Source organism: Haliaeetus albicilla, chromosome 3 (assembly GCF_947461875.1).
Source record: "Haliaeetus albicilla chromosome 3, bHalAlb1.1, whole genome shotgun sequence".
Lineage (NCBI taxonomy): Eukaryota > Metazoa > Chordata > Aves > Accipitriformes > Accipitridae > Haliaeetus > Haliaeetus albicilla.
Window position 1 is genome coordinate 47,631,818 of NC_091485.1, and position 18,649 is coordinate 47,650,466.

The 18,649-nt window shown below is 37.8% G+C and overlaps 1 protein-coding gene across 1 annotated transcript; it reads right to left on the minus strand.

The window, feature by feature from the left end:
• Positions 1-7,735: 7,735 nt before the first annotated feature.
• On the minus strand, positions 7,736-14,507 carry SLC7A13 (solute carrier family 7 member 13). Its single transcript, XM_009930500.2, has 4 exons — positions 13,177-14,507; positions 10,877-11,008; positions 8,824-9,188; positions 7,736-8,075 (listed from the first exon to the last, which is right to left on the minus strand). The coding sequence occupies exons 1-4, from the start codon at positions 13,898-13,900 to the stop codon at positions 7,830-7,832; spliced, it is 1,467 nt and encodes a 488-aa protein (XP_009928802.1). The 5' UTR covers positions 13,901-14,507; the 3' UTR covers positions 7,736-7,829.
• Positions 14,508-18,649: the final 4,142 nt, after the last annotated feature.

Genomic DNA, 18,649 nt, shown 5'->3' on the forward strand with positions numbered 1-18,649 from the left:
GATCAGCTACCACAAATGCAATGTACTCTTTTATTGCAATGGGAAAGTGATTATGAACTATGTATGGGATCCCCCAAGTTAAATATAATAATGACAATGCAATAAGGTTATAATTTTTTAAGGTATTTGGCTTAGCCTTACTTTATATTTAAATTCCAAAACTGGGAGTTACACAAAACTACCACACCATATGCTAAGTGGATTAAAAGCCAGTAAATCACAAAATGTAATTGTGAACAAGAATGCATCCTCCAACAGATGTATTCCTAGTTGAGTCCCTCGTGTATGACCTTTTGGCCTCAGGTTCCTTAAAATATTTTATCTAACCTGGAGAAAAAAAACCAAAGCTATCCCTGACAAACTTTGGGTCTGACAAAGCTGAGGAAAATCACAGGTAATGAAATGGCAAGCTGCTGCTACAAGGCACGCCGAATAATTGGACAGAGACTCTGAAATATGAATTTCTGTATCACCCATCCAACACAATAAATACAAGTCACGTTTCCAGGACGTGGGAGCCTCTCCTGGGAATCGCTGCTTTGGAGCAGGTTTTAGAAGCCTTGGCAAATAACTAGCTAAGAACTCCTTAGAGTGACACTGTGGCCAGACTTGGAATGTAATTTATGCAGTCCAAGTAAAAATTCCTCTGTTTCACCCCACAAGAACTCTACATTACATCATTTGTGTGACTGCTTTTTGGATACTAACCCCAGTTTTAGTGTCCTCAGAGGATGCTGACTGAGCTAACTTAAGAGCAAATTAAGAAAGAATCACTTAATCAATCTAATTAAATAAACTGAAAAAAACCCCACCTAATTTTAGTGAATATTTCCCACTGTGAAGAGGGGAAGTTCTGTAATGACTCGGTCAGTCTAACAAAATCTATACAATGAACAGAAATTCACTAACAACAAACAAAGAAAGAGTTAAAACCAAACCCGAAAGTCAAAGGAGACAAATTCAGAAGGGAAATACTTTTAGCAATGCATTTTTTACACATCAGGACAATTACTCAGGCTTGAGTATTAGTGTAAACAGAAACTTACTCAACCAGCAAGTGTAAGGTAACAGGCAGTAAACTTGCATGGCAATGAACACAGAAAGGAGATGCCATTTCTGACAGCAAATTTAAAAACTTCTTATGCTGGAGACAAAGCTGAAGACCACAATCCAGTGTCCTGCATGTTTTCACGTTTGGGTTACTTTTTGAGTATTTCACATGCACTGGCCGCAGCAGTTCTGCCAAGCTAGTCCAACCACTGTCTGCAATGAGGATAAACTACAGATCAGAAAGGCATCTTTTACAAAGACTGAAATACATTATGATCAAACTCAACTGACACATTTTGGCAGATGTCGTGTTTATCCTCAGCAGCTTTTGAAAGTAAATTCAAAATGATGCCATAACCTTTTTGGCTTAGAATGAGCTCAAGACTAGAAAGTGAAATGATTAGACAATTTTGGAAAAAAAAATAGAGCTGTCAAAATGTGCTGCAAAAGAGAAACTTTTAAACATTCCTAGGAATGGCTTTGACAGAGTTTTCTGCTGGAAAGTATGTCAAAGGCTGCAACTTACTTGTTGCAAAAAGGGATTAAGAAACAATGAGAGAACTAAAAGTTATTCTCATGTTTCCTGAATATATTCTTATTTTTAACAAGTTCTGAATGAACATATTGAGCCTAGCAATATAATTTATATCTATATAAATCTATCAGATTTAGGCTGAATTGCTTCAATATTCAGGTCCAGGATCTTGCTGTATCTTTATCTGGTAAATTAAAAAGACAATTAGTAATATTTTGCTCTGCATCAAGTCAAAAATTTCCATTTGGCTAAGCTAAAATATCCAAGTTACAGCTATCATTCATGGTTGGTTTTGCGTCATTAACTGTCTGCTGTTAGAAAGGATTCAGGGAGAAATCACAGCCAGTTCTCCCGTTGTGGAGAGAGAACTGAAACCAGGTCTTCAGAGGAGGCCTAAGCATCACTGCCAATGCGCCACAGAGAAGCAGGACCTCACTGAAGCTCAGTTCAGTCGACCTTTCACGACAACTGGGGACCACTTCTCATAGTCACCGGCAACAAAATTCATCTAATAGTGTGCTACCACCAGCAAGGGGGCAGTGGTTTTGGCTATTACACATATGACCATAACTTTTGCAGAGCATGTAGTTTGCTTCTGCCCAGCTGATCACAGAATCGTGATATTTTCAGGCTCTGTGCTCTGTCATCTTAATTTTGTTTTGCCATTTTCCATTTTAGTCATGTATAAACTTTCTCAGCAATAGCTCCATTTTTACAGACCATTGACAGGCACATGAAAGAGGGTAGAATCAAGGTCTGATCTCTGTGGGGCTGCTTTGGAGACTCTTTTCACAGGTTAAGCTGAGATCTCATTTGCCAGTTTCTAAAGCATTTCATGTGTGTCATGTTGATTTTGTCATCTTCGGGATATTTCATAAGACTTTTCGCATCTCGTTTCACGTAAAGAACTTTGAGTATTATTACGCATCAACATTGTTATCCTTTAATCAACCAAAATTACAGAAAATATAATGTGAAGCTGGTTTGATAGGATTATTTTCCATAAACACAAATGAACTGGAATTAATTATGCTACTCTCTTTTAACTCTTTATTAATTCAGTTTTGTATTAGCTGTTCCATTATTTTTCCAAGGATTTATGTCACACTGACAAGCCTACAATTATTTGGGTCACCTCTTTTATTCTCTTTAAATATTGGCATGTTAACTTTCTTTTGCTCTCCCCAAACTTGCCCTGTGTTGCAAGAGTTATTGAAAATCAACATTCATAGTCAAGCTCCTCAACGGTGCCTTTAAAGCTGTCAGATACAGCTTATCCAAAACTGCTAATTGAAAAATGTTTAATTTCCTGTTCCAAACCAGAACAGAAACAGCTTCAAAGTTCCTGAAGCACATACAGCTCTTCCTGCTCCAAATCAAGCCAGTAAGAACTGGGAATGCTCAGGGTTCCTCATCACTTGGAATAAGTCGTAGAGAGCAAGGACAAGAATAATTTCTGACTGCAATCCAGAAAAGAAGGTGACAAGCAAGGTGACAAGTGAATACTCTTTGACCCGTAAGTTGTTAAAACACAATTGTTTCTGTTTTAGCAGATGTGGAAACTGAGATGTGGGGAACCTTAGCAATGCCCACAGTGCACATATCAAACCTAAGATGAGAAGTCAGAACGTCTGAGTCCCTCCATGCCTAACAGCTATAGGCAGCTCCTCACATATCCTCCCCTGTGTAAACCAGAGGTTCCAACCAAAAATCACCACATCGAAGCACAAACAAAAATGTACAATTGTTTATTATTAGTCAATTATCTTTTTATTGGAATCACAGTTAACAATAAGTATGAAAAAAGAAGTAAATCAATTAATTGCTGATTTTTTTAATTTCTTCTGTACAATTGCTGGGTTTTGCCGAGTGAGAAAATTTCACTTTTGCAGAGTGAAATTTTTTTGTAAAGCAGTTAGCACACATGGAGTTACCATGATGTATAACTACAAGTAATTTTTAAAATAAGACTGATTATCATTTTTTTTCATGTTGTATTTTTATGGAGATAATGGCAAAAAAAAAAAAGTAATGCAGACATACATACAAATATTGTGTTACAAACCCAGAAAAACAGCTAGGGACGTTACATGCCAAACTGCGCCAGTACAGTATCGAAAAACAAATATCCACATTTTAAGTTTATTTGTTGTAAGGCTGAACTTCTGCATTATGCAAGTATGCATGAGCTTAAAAGAACTACGAAATCAAAGGTAAAAACATATATTAAGAAGTTAAATAAATGTCTGATATAGTCTAGTACTAAAACAGTCACACTTCTATATAGCATCTTCTGAGATATGTTCAAGTAGGAAAGCAGCTGAGACCAACTAGTGTCACTGAAAACAAGCTATAATGTTAAAATATGGAATTGCTCTTGGCCAGAGTAGCTAATACGAATTATAAATTTGAATTCTGTTCCTTTATGCTTAGTGCCAGGAAATGTGGAATGATCCAGCAACAATAAGAAATCTATATAAATTGAATACTGTATTTGCTTCTTTGTGATTTAGCATTCTAAAACACTCAGGCAAAAGAAAGGCTGCATTAAGAGAACATCAAGTGACTCATATTCAGAAGATAGGCAATACCATATCCGAGATTGCTTTTATAATGCTAATTCAGCTCAGCTGTGTGAGTCCCTTTCCAAATAGTGGGTCATTTAATGAGAGCATTCTTTCTCAGAAGACCTCTATCTCACTCAGATCTGAGAATACGTCAACAGCTTGTGTTGAAGAAGACGCTAAATGTGAGGTAGCTAATCCCTCATTTGCTGTAGAAATGGAATTTGAAGTAGTGAATGAGGTGGCATTTGCAGAAGGGTTGCTGGATTAAGAAATTTTAATATTGCCCAGAAGAATTCAAACTTCTCTTTCCCTATAAAATTCCAAGGTCATACTGGAATCACTTAAACCAACATTTTTTAAAATTTTCATTAATTGTCTTTTCCTCATTATCTAAATCCCATCTTAAATCCTCATGGCTTGATTTGGTGGAATTTTAAACTCTCATAGTTGTAATTTAACATATCATAGACTATAGGTCTTAAAGGAATTGCAGCTACCCACAGTTAGTCAGAAGTTGAGTTACAGGATACCTGCTATTCATGTAAACCAAAATGACTGTGATGATTTGTACTTCTTTGGTTTTTACTATTCTTGGAACTTAATTCCAGGAGACTATAGGCACTCTGAACTTATTAATTACTATGAAAAATCAGGTCCAAGGTACCTCAGCTTAGGCATCCAAACTTAGTGAACAATTTTGGCCATACTTCTTTTGTTTCCAACTAAGATATGTGGAAGAACTGAAATCTGTATATAGTGGCTGCATATCCATACAAGGTCTATGTTCACCAGTTCTCCAGCTCTTTGCCCTGCTTCCTAAGTTAAAGAAACATCCATAGCTGGACCTGAATCTCCATCAAAGGTTCTCCATTGAGGTACTTGATCTGAATTGAAGGATCTCAGGGAACATCACAAAATACATTTGTTGTGCAACCTACACATCAGCTTAATTCACTTTCCACAAAGCAAAGATGATACCACTCATTCAGCTCATGAGAGTAAAGACAAATTAATGGTTGTTTGTGAAATGCTCAGATGCTGACGTGAAGAACACCATAGAAAAGTCTGTAAGAAATTAATAATGTCTATCAAAAACAGCATCTGAGCAGAGAGTGATAAAAAAAGTCCAAGGTCACACGATGAAAGTGGAAGAAAATAGTGAATTATCTGGGCACCATCCATTCTATCCAATAAATGAGGTAATGGTATACTGAAAGAATAGTTTATGATCTGATAATCAAAGGCCGTTGTAAGGTGCTTTCACAAAGGGAGCAGGTTAAGTTTGCATGAGCAGTTTTAATTCTGAGCTCTTCTAACTGTTCTTGTCTTTGCTGATCCTTTGGCAATAACCATTGAAACTGTGGGGTATGTGCGTGCCTGTTTATGTGCCACTTCCTAGATTTTTGTTAAAAGAAAAACTATCATCTACTTCGTATTGCAAAAAGATACACAGATGCAATTTATTTCATATTACATTTCATTGGGACTTTTGAGTTCCCTAATTTGTTGAAACTGCTAAATCTCTAAATTCAAAGTTTGTATGATTAACAGATACATGCTCCAATTACCCAAACATACCCTGACGTATGTCTTCACTAGGTACCCAACTCCTTATGGAATTCAAGTGTATAAACAAGCTCAAGTAGATCTACTAACAAGAAATTACATAGAAATTACACATCTAGTTGAGCAACATCCTGCCGATGTCTGCTTTTTCTAACCGTGTGGTCTACAACACAGTATTATTGTCCCATATGCTTTTTTTTTCTTATGACTTCCGTTTTTATTTACATATTAAAATATGGGTTTAAATAAGTGACTCAAGGTCAGTTGAAAATCTGTGGCACTGCCAGGCACCATACCTGCATTTACAAATCCCTGATTGGTGCTTTAGTCTCAGTAAAATCCTTCCTTCCTTTTAATACTCACTCGAATTCAGTTCTTAAAATATTACTCCATAACATTTTGTTGAGTCTTGTGATTTTTTAAATTTATATAGCAAGAGAAATGCTTTTGCGATAGCACTATTGAGTGAAATTAAACATTGATTCCTGCCTTGCTTTCAGCAGGATCCAGTCTCCAGCTCAGCTGTATTCACTTCACTCCTCGCTTGCAAGGACAGCATTTTAAGAGGTCTAATTTTTACTTCAAATTTCCATTCCGTGTACATCACCAGCTGTCAGAAAAGCCACCTTCTTTATGTACTTGTTTTCATCTGAGGGTTTGTTCCAGTGCAAAGTCAAATCCTCCTAAACCTTCAACTGGTTCCCAGCACTGTCGGTGGGTACCCTGTACTTTGGGTAGCTATGTATAAAGTATCTATCATTCTGACCTCTTGATACATCAGAGAATTGAATCTTCCAGCAAGAATTCTTTTCATTCTACTGTACGTGTTATAATACAATGCTCTGTAAAACTATTTCTCTCCCCAATACAACATCCAGCAACTCAGAATATCACGGTGTGAGAGAGATGTTAGTCTGGAGCCATCTACTGGTTGTGTTACCAAGCTTTAATAGATTTGAAAAACCACTTTACACATGTAATTTGACTGTAATTATAAAAAATAACACCATATATATTAATAGATTAATCATTTAAGTATGTGATGTTTCTTGTGTACTGGTTCCTTGTTTTTAAGTTTAAATACTCAGTGAACTTAATATGGCCCAATTAGCAAAATAAAAAAGAGTTTATTTATCTTGCTTTCACAAACAAAATAAAAATGGAGCAGAGGGGGCCTAAAAAAGCCCTTATTTCTCAATAACACTGAAAAGAAACCAGGGAATAAGGTAATATTAATGTTAAGATGTCAACAATTGAGTAAAATAATCCACACATCTTTAGTTTTATTGCTGTGACAAAGAGGAGAAACAATTCTTATTGACTTATTTGATGTTTTGTAATATTTCACCCTGAATTGGTATGTGTTGTTCTAAAGTAGCTAAGATGCACCATGTACGGTTCTCTTGGGATTAAGAAAGGTCTCAGTCAATTTTATGATATTCTTCAAAGGTTTTTATTAAAAATAAATTCAGACAAAAAATGTAGCACATGAACAGAAGTATAAAGCCTTTAAAACCAGAAGTTCTAATAAACCAGCTACTATGAACTAAAAATAATCGAGACAATTTAGTTTGGAGACCAAAAGTATACTTACATAATAATGCTATTAAGTATGTATTTACTCATTTATTATATTATAATATTGATAATTATTTGTGCTGTAATTTAGTCTTATTTCTATTATTGCAAAAATATATGCAACTTTTAACTGCATCTTCAGGAGCAAGAGAGTGTGTTTTACAGATTCTACCAGATTAAGAGAGATTCTTTGCACCTATTAAAAAAGTATACATACACATCTACATATATGTATGTATACACACAGACACACACAAATACATACATATTAACTCATTATGCTAATGTATATACATACATATGCATATATGTATCTATACATGCATGTATATATAAATGCATATATGTATATACATGTATATATGTATGCATACATGTATATTCATCTATATATGTATATACATATACACACATGCATGCACACGCATACACGCCTATATATCACACCTAACATCTAAACTGTATCTTCTACAATCTTGGTTAAACAAAATCCTCTGTTGGCTGTTAGTTGTACTGGGATTAAACATTTGCCATTATTCACATTTGCCCTCAGCAGATCCATCAGCAGGACAGACTTCCAGCAGGAGCTGTAAGTGGCAAGTAATTTTATCAAGAAATGCAAAATGCAATTTAAAATGTATAAAAGGCAGATAAACAATAAGACTTCCCAGCATAAACAGGAAAGCATAAACATACTGCAAGTTTGGAGACCAGACTATGGGAGCTAAAACTAAGAAGAAAGACACTGCCACCATCACAAATGGAACTGGTAGAAACACCTGCGAGAGAAAGAAAAAAACTGGTTTAGGAAATAAATTGACCAACTGTGATTTTATGCCTTGTTCGTAAGAGTAATAATGTGTTCTTTGCCACACTAGAGTACCATTTCTCATGCTGCTGCAATCTCACCCAGGACGAGATTCATCTGACTTCAAATTGCCTACAAGATAGGCATCTTTTCTAAAATACTTGTTCAGGCTAGCATCAAGGGGGAGAGATAGGCAGTACCTGAAAAGCATCTGTCCACATATGATATTATGGGCTCCTAAAAGAAATGCAGGGTTGGGTGCCTAGAAGAAGCCTTCACAGTAAGCATATGCTTCTAACCCAGCTTTCTGACAGCTAGATTGAGAGGAAATTAAACCTATCCTTAATGTGTGTGGTTGTGTCAGGAAAGATGACAGTAGATCAAGGTTTAATTAACTGCATCGCCAGCCCGGATCCCACACTGTTCTGGTTACTGCTCCACACTAGTATGGTTTCACATTGTTTGCACATCTCCCCCATTCTGCATATATCTACCTCTTGTTTTCAAGTGCAAGCTCTCTGGGGCAGAGACCATCTGTTTGTTTCTTTTCCTTCTACAGTGAAGCAAAGTTTTTGAATAAGGCTCTAAACATGGTGATTATTATTTGTATTTTTGTGCTGACTATCCACTTTTGACTTGCACTTTTTCCGTAACTTTTGCATGCTACCCACAACTCAAAAAAAAAAAAGGAAAATATTTTGTAACTTATTTCCATTTACTTTGTATGGTCGATGTAGATGAGGTTCCCGGTATCGAAGTACAATCAGGCTTGCACAAGTCAATCCAATCATAAGCCAGGCAGAAAATCCAAAGTAATTTGTTAACGTAATAAGGTCAGAGGGGATGATAAAAATGGATGCAATGGTGGTTGAAAAAATCATGGCTGGTGCTGGAGTACAGGAGTGGACATTAAGCATGGATATTAAAACAGGTAAATGTCCTGACTGACTTCCAGCATAGCTTAATCGACCTAGTGTGAACATGCTGCTGTTGAGGGCACCAAATATTGAGACAGCAACAGAGAGAGGAATGATCCAGGCAACAGAGGGGATCACTCGATCAGCCCAAGTGACTGCCACAGCAACTGCAAGAAAGCAAAGCATTAGTGTAGCGTAGGTACCATGTCCTGAATTACTGACAGACTCAACAGAAATGAAACTTAAAATACAAGAAACACCTATTATTTACCAGCAATGCCTGTTTTTTTGTTACAGTAGTCAAACATGACTAATCTAATCTTAAGGGTATTTAATTCAGGAGCTAAAAATTTCCGGGGGGGATGACAGCAAGGAGTGCTGCCTGCCAGAGCAAGCTGGGTAAACCTGCTGGGGCCAATACCACGGTAATGGACTGCCCAGCGGGAGCAAGCTGCATCTCACCGCCATGAATCACAAACATACACGGACGGGCAAGGCCATGCGGGGAAAGAAAATGAACGCATTGGTCCCCAGCGTGACCACAGTAGTGACATGATCTACTGTTATGAGGAAACTGCCAACATGAGTGCATGTACGTGCGGAGACGGGTCAGCGAGTGTGTTATTAATGAGGTTTTGCTTTGGGTGGAACTGGGAAATGTGAAAGATTATTTCTGAACAAGAGATATTCAAGATTGCTTGGAAATTATCTATAGCCCATATGGTAGCGAGGACTAATATTTAGTGGGTCTATAACCAACTGCCATGAGGAATATAGGTCTTGCAGGGACCTGCACAGCATAGGAAGTTATCAGAGATGGGGAAAACATCCCCCCCCTCCAAAAAAAAAAAAAAGTAGTGAAAGAACAAGAACTGCAGCAATGCAATGTTTGAAAAAAGAGCTATAATTTTAAGGTTATCTCCTCAGCTGACATAGATAAGCACAGCTTCCCTCGTACATTTGGAGCTGGTCATGCCAGCTGGGCAGCTGCTATTCATGAATACTCTGGTATTCTCTGCCTTTCATTGTAGGATGGGTCTGCAAATGTATGTATGCATCCCTCCCAGCAGATAGCCTGACAATGGCTGAGCGCTAATACAAGGTGCTGAGTGATAGCTACACTGCTCCCATTTATGTTATTGAGCTGTTTTCACAGTAAAAAAAATAATTGATCTATTCAAATGAGGTATGTTTTTTGCCACTCCTGGAGTCAAGGTCTGACAGCTCAGTCTCATTACAGTGGTATTTAAAAGGTGCTGTTTGGACAATCAGGGAGAAATACAGCTCCTCTTGGACCTTTTCGTGGATAGCTTATTGGTACAGGATTTGAGAGAAGCTTCACATACTTTGGACTTTTGTATAGGCTCTTCTAAGGAATCACCATATTTATCATGAATAACCCATACAAACGGGCTACATTTTTGTATCCATGGTCTTTTCTATACTACTTATCACAGTAGTCTTGTCCACCTCCTAAACAGTAATGCCTTTAGCCTGAGACACCATGAGATAGGTAAGGAAGGAGGAGAGAGGATTAAAACTACAGGAAAACAAAGGCCTTCTCTATACTCAAGAGAGACCTGATCTTCACCCGATTTTCCAGGTTTTAATACACTGATTTCTTTTTAGACAGTGCAGGTGTAAGCCAACATTTTCAACACCTAGTAACATCTGTCTGCACTCAGTCCAACTTGTGCCATCCAGTAATATTAAACAAGAATTCTCTGTTAAAACTTAGAATGAAACCCAAACTTCCTGACTGTGAAGTTAGATGAGCAGAAGTAATCCAGTAAATTGACATCAGATGGGTATGCTAATGGACCACACCTTTTTATTAAAAAAATCAAATCCATACCTGAAGAGACAATTTCCTTAGGTGTGAGGACAGTCAGATATGAGATGTTCACCAGTAAATAAAAAACAATTACTGCAGGAACAGCAGTCATCACAGTTAAGGGGATATTTCTGCTAGGGTTTTTCATCTCTTCTGAAAAATACAATTTAAAAAGACTAATAAAGCAAGCAGTGTAGCTTCTGCAAGTGTGTTTCAGTAGTGAATCTGCACAGAGCTTGACAAGACTGATACCAAAGTCCTGCCCTAACCCCTAATCATGGCTGCTAAGCTATGCTGGTTGTGAGGTCCTACAGTGGTTCTCAAACAGTTTATTATCAAAGAAGCCTAATCAATTTTCGTTTTTTTCTTTTTTTTTTTTATCCCTATTTAGAATCTATCTTTTTAACTATCTTGGAAGTAGGGATGGATGGATGTCTGATAGACTGATAAAAAAATGACAAAAGGACTGCTAACTTTGATCTGATTAAACACAGATTTGACTTACATTAGAAAATTGATTTGGTAAGAAATATTCAAGTAGCCATACTTTCAAAAGCAAAAGATGGGGCTGGTTTCCAGAACCCTAATAATTCATCCTCATCTCAGTCAAAAAGGGTCTTTTTCATCTCTTTCACTCCTTCATCCCTCCCCTCTCACTCCCTCTCCACTCCTCGCTTCCTTTCCGCATTTACAGAAGCCTTCCTGAGTATTGCCAACCAATAACTCACAAGGGGCAAGAAGTGAAAAGTCAAATGTGCAGCTTACTTAAGCTCTTTTTAGGAGACAGAAATCCCCTTCCTCCCTCAAATATAATTTCTGTCTCCTGCCCAGAACTTCAGCTTTGAGCCTGCCCCAGCGCCGGCTGTAGTGCACAGAGCCAGAGGGACTGAATGAGTACAACAGCAGAATTCAGATACGGATTATCGGAGAATGTGGGATTCAATTCAAATGTAAGAAATACACTTGGTAGTTTTGAGCCCAGAAGAGGACAATCACCAAAACTGCCAATTTAAATTTATCTTTCCATTTGTTTTGTTGTTCGTTACAGTCCTGCTGTCCAGCTGGCACCTGATGCTTTAGCTGAAGCTCACAGGAATTAAGTTATTGCTGAAGAATAGGAAATTCAGTTCAGAAGGGGACTATTGCATAGGTTGCATCTGTCTAAACAGCTGTGCTGCCTAGTGTATGGTATTTATTACTACTGCTAACTGATCAGAAAATAAATTATATTTTACCAATAATTTTGTATTTTCTCAGGTTTACAAAGCTAAATGCTTGCCTCTAAGGAAATCCTAAGATTTCAAAATTATACTTTGCTGATCTATATCACCTTTTTTATTGCAGCATATTGTTAACACTGGAATAGCTGGATTGAAATAATAACAGTCATTTTTTTAAACATTAACCCAATTTTCACACTGTTCTCACCATTGAACTTTGTGTTATGCATTTCACACATTCAGTTTATTTAATGTTTTACATGTGATAGAGGTCAGTGGATAAATAGGGTTAAAGATATAAAAGCAACATCCACTTGCTTACAACTTAATTCTATAAATCTGATGATACTATAAAACACTATTAATTTAACGTGACACGCATAACTAACATTATGAACATTATCTCTGCAGCTTTCATGAAAAACTGCTCTACTTATTACTGCCACGTGTGTCATCAGATACAGAATAGGATAAGTAAATGGATATTCAAAAAGGTTTTGAATGTTTAAAATTGAGCACAAGTTATATGAAAGGATTTATACCACTTTCTTTAGATTCTTCCTCACCTTCTGTGCAAAACTATTTTTCCAGGGAAGTGACTAGTGATCATCCTGTATATCCCATAAAGTTACTGTATTTTAACACAATTCAAAATGAATTTGTCCATGTACAAACCAGCCACATAACCTCAGAGAAGGTACAGATATTTAAGTACAAATTAATCGTCTTTTTTATTTGGTCCTTACTGTGCACATAGTTTGGCACAGATATCCTAATCCTTTTCTAAAAATGCACTGACACTGACATTGAGAAAGACAAAATGCAACTTTTTAAGGTATGAAAAAATTTGTTTATGCATGAGATTTTAAATTAACTATTTTGATTTCTCTTGTACTCCTCTGGAAATGTCAGCCTCATTCTGGAGATTGCACAAGAAGCAAGAAACCTCCCTGGGGAGGAACAACGCCTCTTCTGCCAGCTCCAACAAACACAGTACTCGCATAAAACCCTATGGTCTTGAAGGAGAGACAAGTTCTACCAAGATGAGCTGACATACATAAGAACAGCAACTGCAGAACAACATCTAAAGGAGTGAGATACCTGCCATATAATTGAGGGACCACCAGCCCCCGTACGCGTACAGTCCTTGGAAGAAGGCTTCAGCAACCTGTGACACGTTGGGAATCTCTGAGCTGAACGCGTCCTCAAACCTCGCCAGACTCTCCTTTCTCTTGCCAACGAGGAGAACTATGCCACCGATGGCGATTACAGACAAGGCCATCATCTTCAGCAGAGTGAAAACTGTCTGCACCCACGCAGCCATTTTGACGCTGCGGCCATTCAAAATCCCCAGGGACCAGAGAACTGCCAAGGCCAAGCATTTCTTCAGCACTTCTGGTGCAGGGCAAATGCCGTAGAAGGGCTGGGTGGCGTATTCGGCAAACAGCAAGGCTCGAGCAGCATTTGATGCTGGCTTGGTAAACGTTGACGTCCAGATAAACACGAAGGCAGGTAGGGATCCAAGGCCTCTTTTAATATGGCTGTATTCTCCTCCGGAGAAAGGCAGAGAGGTTCCCAGCTCTGCATAGCAGAGGGAACCCATCAGAGAAACCAGCCCAGACGCAGTCCAGATAATTAGTGCGACGCCGATGTTGAGTAAGGAATGCTTTAACACCCCTGTGGGAGACACAAAGATCCCTGCCCCAACAATTGATCCTATAATAAAACTTACCCCATCAAAATAACCTATATTTCTTTTGAGTTGCATCTTGGCCTTTTCTTTTCTTTTTACGTCTTTGGGATCATCGCTTTTTCCTTTTCCCATTTTTTTCTGTTTCTTTCACAGCAGATTATATGACTTCGGAGACTGGATTACATGTATTTCCCTTTCACTTTGTTGTTAGCAGACTGTCACTTGCTAGTGAAATGTTATGGGAAGCCTGGCTTAATCATTCAGAAAAGAGAGCATACTTTGGGTTTTGGTGTCTTCTGTGTGAAGATGATTAACCAAATACTTCAAGAAACACTGGCAAATCATGTACATGTTGGTTTAATATGTACTGCAGAAATTATTTAGGTCTGGAGGTATTTTTAAAGAAAATGACATAACAAATAATGCACAGTAAATGCTCATTTCTCGGCTGATTTTCATCAACAGATTTCAATTTTTTTTATGTATGTCTTCAGGGACAACTGCAAGAGGTGGGTAAATGTGACCTCTGCATCAGACCTAGGGAAAGGGGAAGAGTATGGCAGCATGAAGAAAGAAATCAGCCCTCCTTATGTTATTGAGAGTGGCATGCGCATTAGTTGAACAGCCTGGTACTACTCTTCCACTGTCAATACATAAAATGGACAGTGATAAGCAGAAATCACCAGTATGTTTCGTCAAATACTCATCAGTCACCGGGTATACTGGAGTTTGTTTATACTTTGCTCATGAAACACTGCCCTAAAAAGAAAATTACCAGTTTATTCCCAGTTTTTCTTGAGCACTCATCATTATAGTAGTACCTAAGCACTTCCTAAGCAGGTATTAATCTTCAGAGACTGCTGAGGGGAAGGGGCTGTATCATCATTTCCCTTGTCTGGCTGGGGGCTGTGCAACAGAAAGACAAAGGCTGAAAGTTCCCACCAGTTTGGTGTGTACCCTTTAAGGTGCAGCCACTGATTTTTCTACGTATTTAACAATCTGTGGTATATTTTATGTTCAAAATATGGAAAAGGAGCTTCTCTTCAATCACATGTGGATATACCATTGCCATAGACTTTTGCCCCAAGAAAAATGTATTTATTCTTTTTAAGGGATGTAGAGAAAAATGGGCAGAAAGCTGGAAACTAACTAAAAAAGAAGCTTAGTATATACCTTAGGGGTTGTTAAACACCCAAACTAGTAGCTGTAAAGTTCTTACTTTTTGGCAGTCAAATTGAGGACCCAGTTCTGTCCCAAAGGTCAAAGCTCAGTAAGGCGGCAAACAAAACTCAGGGCTTTTACAGGGCCCAACTTGGAAGACACAGTGGTTCAGATCAGTCCTGAACAGCAGGATTTTCACTCAAGTACAAAACAAATTCGTCTGAAAAATTTGGTTTATGTAATATGCTATCATGTAAAAGAGCTTTAGTTAAAATAGGCATGTGCACAGACTGTTAGGTTTTAATTTTTTCAATGACTCGGTTAAAGTGGGTTTCCACCACCACAGAAACTATGCAGCATGGTCAGTGACAGAACCCACAGCTCCAGAGCAGCTTTTAACCATAAGACAATTCTTCCATCTTCTGCAAATCACTGCAGCGCTCACTATATACTTTCACCTTCAAAAAACACCAAGTCCTACCACTACAAAAACTCTAGTTCTACACCAAACACACCTCTATTTATAAAAATTAGCATGCATTTTAAATTGCATTTATTCACTTTATAAATTGCAATACGTATTTAAGTTCAAGTATGCATTTACCATGTATTATGAATGATTCATAATAATTAAAATATTTATTCACCAGTATTCGTGAATTGGAAATTAAGTGTGACAAATGTTTTAAATTGTTAAAATATGTAGTTTCCTGTTTTATTTCAGTGCCTTTTCTGAGTCTCCTCTGTGAATGCATACAGGTTTTTTGATATCCAGCAATCTTCCAACTCTTTACTTTGGCTGTTCAACCATGTACAGCTGGATTTGGATTATTATTTTAAAACAAATCAATATTACACTAAATGGCAGCTTAAAGTACAGATGCAATTGATTTTGTTTCGCTGTTCACCCTAAAGTACGTTAATTTCCAGTATAACAAAGGCATTTCCAAAATCTCCCAAGCAGCAGATTAATAAGGATTTTTTACTTCTGACAAAGCTGCCTGATTTCAGAAAACCCCACTGAGATTATTACTTTCTTGTCTGTGCTTTCTGCCTACCTCAGATAAATGTTTCTAGACTTTCAGTGAAATGCTTTGGAGATTTACATAAAGTATGCTTTTCGTTTTGGTGTGTTGTTGCCAGAGTAGGAGGAGGCAAGAGCAGAGATAATGACAACATTCCTACAAATCCAACAAAACCTGACGTTCTGGAAACAGTACACTAACACGAGCATTACCAGGGCAGAACTCAGTAAAACACAGCTAGTTACACAACAACAGGTAGTTTTCAGCCAGACTGCTTTCTTTTTCAATATGTAAGGACAGAGTCTTCTGAAGCACATCATAAATATTCACTTCCCAGGTTTTCTGTAAGATGTCCAACTTCTCCCTCTAGCTGAGAGGATAAATTGCCACAATCTATATGATTATCTCAGGGTCTCATATGTCAATGTCTCCTGCCTCAGACCCAATTATATACTCAATACCTGGTCACATTCACTTTGATGACATTATCCGTAGACTCAACCGCTGAATACAGGGCAAAGATAAATGATTAAAATAACCTAGACACGTTTGTAAGACAAGCCTAAGATTCCCCTGATACGTGGAGTAGACAGAAAGGTTATACCATCATCAAAATAAAATGCCAAAGTACTGTAATTTTTATAGTCAACAGGGAATGACGACATTTCTTTTGAGTGCCAACTACTGAGTTCTCTTTGACAGTAAAATGAGGTCAAGAGAGTGCTATATAACAGCTACGGTTGAAAGCTGAAACTTCAGCTGATCATTTCTAGTTCTCCTACCATTTAGGATTTTCCCTTTTAACTTCCTTTCAAAAATCTTTTACCCTTCAGTGTCAAGTTTTTCATTATCAGCTATCTAATGCTTATCATGACTGATACTTTCAGTCACTGAAGTTTCTCTAGATTTGAGAAATCAATACAGAAAAGTAATAGAAGAATATTTTTGTGGCCTAAAATGTATATGTATTATCTTCTAATTGTAATTAACTGAATTTCAATGTACTTGGATAAGGAGTCTTGATTTCAATCTTGTCAAGTTCTGACTGTACTCACTAGGTCTTTCCTATGATCCACTCATTGATTAGGTGGACTAGAAAGCAGCCCATCTGTCTAAACAAAGTCAGATTTTAAAACATTTATTTAGTTCCTTTTCAATTAACTACATAGTGTTTCAAGCATGGTATTGACTTTTCTTGGCATCATCCCAAATCCTTTAAGGGGAGAAGATGTAGCAAAAATTAGAACCTAATTTGTCTTGCAAAGTTTCAATAAATACTCCTCTGGTTTGTCTCTGAAGAAGCTTCCTACTGCTGACATTCACCAAGGATGAAAAAGCAGAGGAACAAAGGAAAAACCTGAAGAGACCTTCCAGGAAAAAAACAGTCACAGTTAATCTTCCATGGCATACGTCAAGGGACATACTGTATTTAATATGACTGACAAATTTTATTTATAATCCTCCTTTTTTATCCCCTCTTCTTTAGCTCACCTTTTGTTGGGAATATGACATTTCAAAGTACTTTTCTTTGTCTTGCCTTCTGAAAGGAGCTCAACAGCTATTCAAGGATTTCCATAAGTCCCATTAGATAGAAGTCAGTTTACCATCTGCCACACCGGACCCCATGATGTATTCGCAAACTTTTATTTAGCAAATGAGTCTGCACATAGAGGCACATGACAATCTACTGCCTTGGCAATGTTGTTTTCTTCCTGGTGCCCTGCCAAACTTATTATCCATCTGCCTTTTACTAAAAGTCTTACAGATCTATTTGTTTCCTTGGCAGATACATCATTCTACTTTTGCTATTGATCAAGAAACAGACCCCACATAGTAGTCAGCTAATGGCAAACCAAAAAACATGGGGAAAGTCACGGTTCTGTGACAAGCTACGATGTTTGCACTTTCGTCCTATACAGCTGTTCATACTAGCCACAGAGTTCACTTCTCCTAAGTATTTCTCTTTGATAAAATATCAATGTAAGTGTGTTTGCATGAGCTGCTGTATACATTCTTTGTTGGGCTGTAATGTGTAAAGTCTGATTGATTTTTTGTAGTAACAGATATTAATAATCAGTGGCTGGTGAGCACGTCCGACAATAGCACCCACCTGTGTAAATGCAGACATTTAAAAGCTAAGTGTCTGGACTTTGTTAGGTTTCCCCTGTAGTAAATAGCAAAACATAGGCTGAGACTCATCCAATCCCAGCAATGGCTGTATGAACTGCCCACTAGAAATGATTTTAGATGGCTAGATGAATCTACCCCTCCTTATATCGGGACAGGCTTGCATTTTCCACACCAAATGCTCAGTGTTGCACTCTAAGCTTATACGGTGCTGCTGTAGTGCCCTGAAAAATAAAGCCATTCATGAAGAAATTGCCAATATGGTACTGTCAAAGGGGTACTACAATAGCACCCATATTAAATAGCACGTACAGTGCCGAGTCCAAGGAAGAAGTCTATTAGGACATCGAGTCCAGCCTCACTGAAACTGTTTAACCAAAATTCACTCTTAGCTACATTTCTCTTCCAAATCCTAGTTGTATTCTAACAGCCAGTGCCTTGTCACTAGTTCTAGTCACATGGAGGCCCTCCCTGGCTGTGCAAGCAGGCCATGCTGAGCAAGATCCCCCAGTCGTGGCCAGCAGAACCCCCCCAGTAGCTCAACACAGGCCTGGGATCTCCCTGCTCT

What these genes read in the sequence shown, in the direction of transcription:
- SLC7A13 (XM_009930500.2), bottom strand. Translation starts at nt 13,900, where the DNA reads ATGGGAAAAGGAAAAAGCGATGATCCCAAAGACGTAAAAAGAAAAGAA. An exon ending in GTCCCTCAATTATATGGCAG is followed by an intron (nt 11,009 to 13,176) that starts GTATCTCACTCC and finishes TGTATTTTTCAG; the next exon opens with AAGAGATGAAAAACCCTAGC. An exon ending in TAAGGAAATTGTCTCTTCAG is followed by an intron (nt 9,189 to 10,876) that starts GTATGGATTTGA and finishes GCTTTCTTGCAG; the next exon opens with TTGCTGTGGCAGTCACTTGG.